The sequence below is a fragment of the Aplysia californica genome, unplaced genomic scaffold (assembly GCF_000002075.1).
Source record: "Aplysia californica isolate F4 #8 unplaced genomic scaffold, AplCal3.0 scaffold00683, whole genome shotgun sequence".
Classification (NCBI taxonomy): domain Eukaryota; kingdom Metazoa; phylum Mollusca; class Gastropoda; order Aplysiida; family Aplysiidae; genus Aplysia; species Aplysia californica.
In genome coordinates this window covers 222,058-228,774 of record NW_004797953.1, presented here as the reverse complement: position 1 = coordinate 228,774, position 6,717 = coordinate 222,058, and the positions used below count along the sequence as shown (strand labels likewise).

Genomic DNA, 6,717 nt, shown 5'->3' with positions numbered 1-6,717 from the left:
CAGATTAGTTGTTGTTACGCGTATTCCCATCGTAATCCTTACGCTTGCCGGTCGGTGTGCCGAGTGCCTCGACAGCTGCCTCTTCAGCCATTGTAACAGAAAGCGAGTTTCCCCGACACACGCATCCACAGTTTGAAGCCCAATAGCGGCATCACGATAACAAATAGTTTAACAGTACTTGCTTGAATAAAACAAATATATTGTGAACTAGCTTTACGTGTAAAGCACATCTAAAAAAATGTTCAGAATACTGAGATTTTATCAAAACTTCTCACAACATTGTCTTTCCACTTCAAATTTTACCTATTTTGTCAAAAAAATCCTGGTCTGCCTAGCATGGGAGTAAAGGTCAGCTTTTTACCTTTCTAATAATGCAGCAGTTATTTCTGTACACACTATCGCGACCGAGCAGTGTTTGAAAGAAAAAGAGTGGCTCTGGCTAGGTTTTGATGCGAGCGCCGGTCGGACGCAAAATGCGTCATTTTCCCAAATTTTAGAGCTATATTAAACATATTTCCACACGTCCATTCTATCCACGAACAACACACATATTAGAACAAAACAAGCTCTTCAAAAAGGTTTTTATTTCATTAAAATCAAGCAATCATGAGTGAAAAGCTACGTTTGTGAAGTTGATCATGTGGTTAGCAGTGTGATTCTCGGGAAAGTAGTCGAGTACGGTTGACATTGAAGAAACCAAGGACAGGCCGAGGCGTGAGCCACGGACTTTTGAAGACTGCGTGAGTAGCGGTCGAGGCGCAGCGCAGAGAGTTGCGACGAGTCAGTGCAAGTTGGATCGCTACATGAGGTGGGTGTGTGTAGTAAAACCGTATGCCTGTATAGTTAAACTACAAGCTATTTCGGCGAGGTGCTCATTCTAGAGCCAGATATTAAGTGCTAGTGATGGCATCGAAAATAACGACGGACATGATCAAGCCTTTCAGTGGCAATAGCGATGTTGTGGCATGGTTGGCTAAGGTTAAACTCGTCGCTGGTTTGAAGAACATTCAGGATCTTGCGAAATTTGTACCGTTGTTCCTGGAGGGTGATGCATTGGCGTTGTACTTACAGCTTAGTGAGCTGGAAAGATCACAATATGAGACAATTGAGAAGCGTCTTCTAGAGGCATTCACAGACAGCTCATTTGTTGCGTTCAGTAAGTTGACACAGAGGAGGTGGGACGGTGAGCATGTTGATGTATTCGCGAACGAACTAAGGAGATTGGGAGGATTGGCTGGATTTTCAGGCAGCGAACTGGATAGGCTGGTTAGATTGTCCTTTGTAAATGGATTCCCTGACCCGATATCGTGTGAGCTCCAACAGATGAGCCGGGTCTTCGAAGTTGAACTGTCAGAGGTCATAGCAAGAGCTAGAATCCTTACAGCAAGTAAGACTGGAATGGTCAGCGTTGCGGCGGCAGGCGGAGCCATGGCAAACGAAATGGGAAGCCACAGTCAACGTGTGAGGGCATTTAAAGGTTCTTGTTATCGATGTGGTGGACCACATATGGCTAAGTTTTGTAGTCATCGTGCTGACATTGTTTGCTACCACTGCAATGAAGTTGGGCACATAGCCAGTCGATGCAGTCAGAGGGGAAACGGTGCCTATCAGAAGAAACAGGAAAACTAGCTTCGGGTGGCTGCTGCGCCGGCAGCTACCCGTTTGAAATGAGGGCGCAGTCTTTACCGATAATTCAAGTTGGCGTGAAGGGAGCTAAGGTCAAAGCATTGGTAGATACAGGTTGTATGGTCACAGTGGTCAGTTCACAGATAGTTGGAAATTGCGTGGGCGAGAACTATATGGTAGCTTTTGATGGTTCACGAGTGCAGTGTCAGGGGAAGAAAGAGCTAATCATTGACGTGCGAGGTGTCTCGGTCTCCGTAAATGCAATTGTCTCAGATTCTATTCTGTCTGATATTGATGTGGTACTGGGAATGGATGCTATAAACAACTTGGGAGGAGTTTCAGTCAACCATGGTACAGTTGAGTTTGGTGTCAAATGGTGTGGGGCAGCGGAAATGGAAACTGAATCTGATCCCCCAGACAAGGCAAAGGGGAACGTGAAGCGAGCAGAGAGCGCTGTTTACGAACACAGGGAGGTTGAGGTTATTGACGACAGTGATTTTAAGGCAGTTTTTGATGGCAATACATGGACAGTAGAGTAAAAATGGAAAAGGGATCCTCCCCACCTGAAGAATAAGATTGGATGTTATGGTAAACAGATGGATATGAAGACTACAGAAGGGTTTGAGAAAGAGATACAAAGTTGGATAGAGGAAGGAATACTTTTACCATGGAATGAGAAAGTAGAAATAGGCATAATTCCGCTGATGGCTGTTGTTCAACCTACGAAGAACAAGGTAAGACCTGTCCTTGACTACAGAGAGCTCAATAAATATATAAGTAGTCACACGGGGGGTGACTTCACGGATGTATGCGGCGAGACATTGCGAGAGTGGAGACAGACGACAGATGCAGCAACGATTGTCGACCTGAAAGGTGCTTACCTTCAAATTCGGGTGTCACAAGATCTATGGAAATATCAACTAGTGAATTTCAAAGGTAAAACATATTGCCTGACAAGACTTGGATTCGGTCTTACATCGGCACCCCGCATCATGACGAAGATCTTGAAAACGGTATTGAATAAGGATGAGAAGATAGACTCTGCCACGCAGTCCTACATTGATGACATTCTACTGGATGAGAGCAAGGTAACATCTGCTGCACTGGTGAAGCACCTGGCCAACTATGGGTTGACAACGAAAGAACCAGAGCCATTGGATGGTGGCGCCGCATTAGGTTTGAAGTTGAAATCTGATTCCACAGGAGATCTCATATTTTCCAGAGCCAACAGGATTCCCCATGCAGTGTTTAAAGTCACCAAACGGGAGTTGTTCTCGATCTGCGGAAAACTTACAGGTCATTATCCGGTTGCTGGATGGTTAAGGATAGCATGCAGCTACATAAAGAGAAGGGCAAATGGTACCAATTGGGAGGAGATTGTAAACGATGAAGTGGAGAAAATGTTGAAGGAAATGTTGAGCCGTTTGACTAATGAGGATCCCGTCAAAGGCAAATGGTACGTGCCTAAAGCAACCAAAGGAACCGTATGGTGTGATGCTAGCAGTATCGGATATGGTGTGTTACTTGAGGTCAATGGCAACGCGGTAGAGGATGCTGCATGGCTTCGGAAACCTTCAGATTTTGATCATATCAACGTAGCAGAGCTGGAGGCTGTGATGAAAGGTGTAAACATGGCCATCAAGTGGAACATCTCTGAAATCGAAGTTATCACTGACTCAGCAACGGTGGCTGGTTGGATCAAAACTGTTCTATCGGAAGAGAGGAGAGTGCACACCAAAGGGGCAGCGGAGTTGATTGTGAAGAGACGATTAGGGATATTGAAAAGCCTTATTAATGAGTTTGGTCTGGTTTTGTCGGTCACCTTGGTTCCGACCAGAAAGAACAAAGCAGACATTCTGACAAGAGTGAAAAAGGAGTGGTTAAGCACTGGCGGGTATGGAATGGAGGAAGGAGAACCAGAACCATGCGTTTGTGCTACTGGCCATCTTGACTTGAAAGACTTGCACGATATGCACCATATGGGGGTAGACCGTACTTTGTATTTGGCTCGGAAGGTGCTACCAGAAACGAGCCGTGCTGATGTTAAAAAAGTCGTACAAGCTTGTGAGCAATGTCAGTCTATCGATCCTGCACCAGTTGTCCATGAGGCGGGCAACCTAGATGTCGCTACAGACTGGACAAGATTGGCAATAGACATAACTCACCATCATCAAGTGCCATACCTGTCAATTGTTGATTGTGGCCCAGGGCGATTCGCAATTTGGAAGAAACTGAGGAGAGAGACAGCAGGGTTTGTGACAGAAGTAGTTGAAGAACTCATGTTAGAGAGAGGACCAGTGCGCGAGATCTTAATGGATAATGGCACAGTGTTTCGTTCAGATTGTTTTTGGCAGATGCTTCAGAAATGGAATATCAAACCATTGTTCAGAGCTGCATATAGGCCTACGGGGAACGGGATTGTTGAGAGACACCATCGTACAGTGAAGTCCATTGCAGAAAGAGGAAACATTCCCCCCCAAGAAGCTGTGTTTTGGTACAACTCAACACCAAGGGCAGGTTTGGACCCAGCATCAGTGCCACAGAGAGCTGTCTACCGTTATGATTGGAGAAACCATATCGTTGTTAATGAAGAAGAAGACGGGCCTGGAAGATTTGAAGTTGGAGATGATGTTTGGGTTAAACCACCCCAGAGCAAATGTACGACTAAGTGGAATAGAGGTACGGTTACAGGAGTAAACTCGATCAACAATGTTGCTGTCGATGGTATGGCTCGTCACGTTCTCGATGTTAGAAGAGTGGTACGAGATGTAACTTCAGAGGAAGAGGATGATGAGGGAGGTGGCGGTGAACAGCAAACCTTGCAAACCCTGACGAGAAACGAAGGTGCAGGTGAACCCCCTCCCAGGCGGTATCCTGATCGAGTCAGGAAAACCCCCGGTTGGTTGGTGGACTATGAAACTCAGTAAATGAAGTAATCAAGTGTACAAAGTGTAGATAGCGTTGAACCATGTCCTGTTCGCACGTTGAAGAACTAAATTTTGTTTTGTTTGATCTTGAGATCACGGGGGCGTGTGGTTAGCTGTGTGATTCTCGGGAAAGTAGTCGAGTACGGTTGACATTGAAGAAACCAAGGACAGGCCGAGGCGTGAGCCACGGACTTTTGAAGACTGCGTGAGTAGCGGTCGAGGCGCAGCGCAGAGAGTTGCGACGAGTCAGTGCAAGTTGGATCGCTACATGAGGTGGGTGTGTGTAGTAAAACCGTATGCATGTATAGTTAAACTACAGATCACTACGGCAGTTTTCCTCCTCGGGAAGAACTCGACTTGCCGCGATCGGCGCACCGTTTGTGGTACCTAACATAAGGCGTAGAGCAGTCGACGCCACACTTGTCTGTCCCTGGCTACGTTTTCCAATTTCGGCACATCCAGGCCCTGGGTGATAGTCTCATCCCTTATTGTGCATCTGTAAGTGTAACTTCCCGTTGGTCTACCTCGTTTTCTTTTTACCAGTTGGTCTTTTATATCATGTCTGGTATAGTAGCCGAGTGCAATCTTGCCTCTGGTATTCTTAGAACATGTCTTTAAATATCTCCATCTTCTCCTTTTTATGGTCATGTTGATTTTTTAAGTCCAGCTCTTTTCAACACGTCATTTCCTGTGGTGAATTAATCCCGCCCGTTCCTCTCTTAGTTAAAAAGGCACATATGCATGTATCAGCCGGTCGATAACAAATTATATGGCTAGTAAAGCACAACGACATTCTTGTCTCGGACATGATTGTCCTGTCCCATTGTCGATTTTTTGCGTGTCAAAACAGATACCACCCTAGGACATGACTGATCTGGCGCATTAGGCAGTTTCTTTGTTGTTGCCCAAAGCGGAGTTAAAAATGCACATTCCAAAAATTTCCTAATATGTGTATTTTCCAAATTAAAAAAAATGATAACATTCACGTGATCAGCGACCGAATATTAGCAAAAATCACGCGAGAAACACAATTTAATGCCCGATTACGAAGTTGAGTTTTAATAAATTATAATTTGTGTGTGCGCGTGTGTGTGTGTGTGTGTGTGTTTCACCTTTCGGCCGGTACTAGGCCTAGATCTAGATTGCATCTTGTCTTTTATGTCTCGATTGCAATAGCCAACATCAGTCTTGTTGTACGAACATGATTTACTTTCCATTGTACAAATTATTCTATCAAGTTTGAATCAACATCCATTTTGATGAGAATAGACGGTTTAGAAACAACCGAGCGACTGCAGCTGACAATAAAGTTGAGTATCGAGATGCAAAACACGACCATGGGGGCCAACTGCACCGTGTTTTGTGTAGAAGCTTTGACCAGAGACCTAGCAAAGTAAACGTTTACGTTGCTAGGTCTCTGCTTTGACTTTTCCTCAAATGTGCAACGCACCGGGTGACCTTGGTACACAACTTTACCATTGACGATTTATTTTTAAAAATATTTGCTAAAATCTACATAGTATCGCATCAAATCAGGTTCCTCTCAAGCCATTTTGCTCATTTTATGACGCTGATTCCGAATATGACATCAGTTTTGAGATGCAATTTTTTTTTCTTCCAAAATTTTGTGCCCCAAGTTAAATCCTTCGCGGAGGCAAATTTTAGAGTAATTTTATACGTCACAACGTGCAAGCTCCACGATCTTGATAGCAGGCGCCACCAAGTCTGGGACAGTTTTGTCCTAATGCGGTAGGTGGCTATATTTCTCTATAATCACAGAGGATATTACCCTAGGACTGGGATAGTCCTGTCCCCCCACCGACTTTGTAGCAATTGCAATTCACTACTGCTCGGGACTCAAATCGAGAAGAATGTCCCGTCCCAGTAGATGCGATACATTACAATTCAAAGGTTTCAAACTCCAGACGGGTTTGTCCCAGGACAAACAGTCGTAGTGCGGTAAAAGTACATGTACTAGCACTAGCCTAAGGCTTGTACCGCACTACGACATTCTTGTCTCGGACAGGACTGTCCTGTCCCACAGTCGATTTTTTGCTTGTCAAAACAGGTACCGCACGAGGACAGGACTGGTCCGGCCCATAAGGCGCCTTTTTGTTGTTGCCCACGGCGGGGTTAAAACGCATTTTAAAAATGTTCTGAATAT

The 6,717-nt window shown here is 44.9% G+C and overlaps 1 protein-coding gene across 1 annotated transcript; it reads left to right on the top strand.

The window, feature by feature from the left end:
- The first annotated feature begins 2,222 nt into the window (after positions 1–2,222).
- LOC101862068 lies at positions 2,223–4,553 on the top strand. The gene has a single exon (XM_035972408.1). The coding sequence runs from the start codon at positions 2,223–2,225 to the stop codon at positions 4,551–4,553; it is 2,331 nt and encodes a 776-aa protein (XP_035828301.1).
- Positions 4,554–6,717: the final 2,164 nt, after the last annotated feature.

Coding starts and splice junctions, on each gene's coding strand:
- LOC101862068 (XM_035972408.1), top strand. CDS start 2,223: ATGGATATGAAGACTACAGAAGGGTTTGAGAAAGAGATACAAAGTTGG.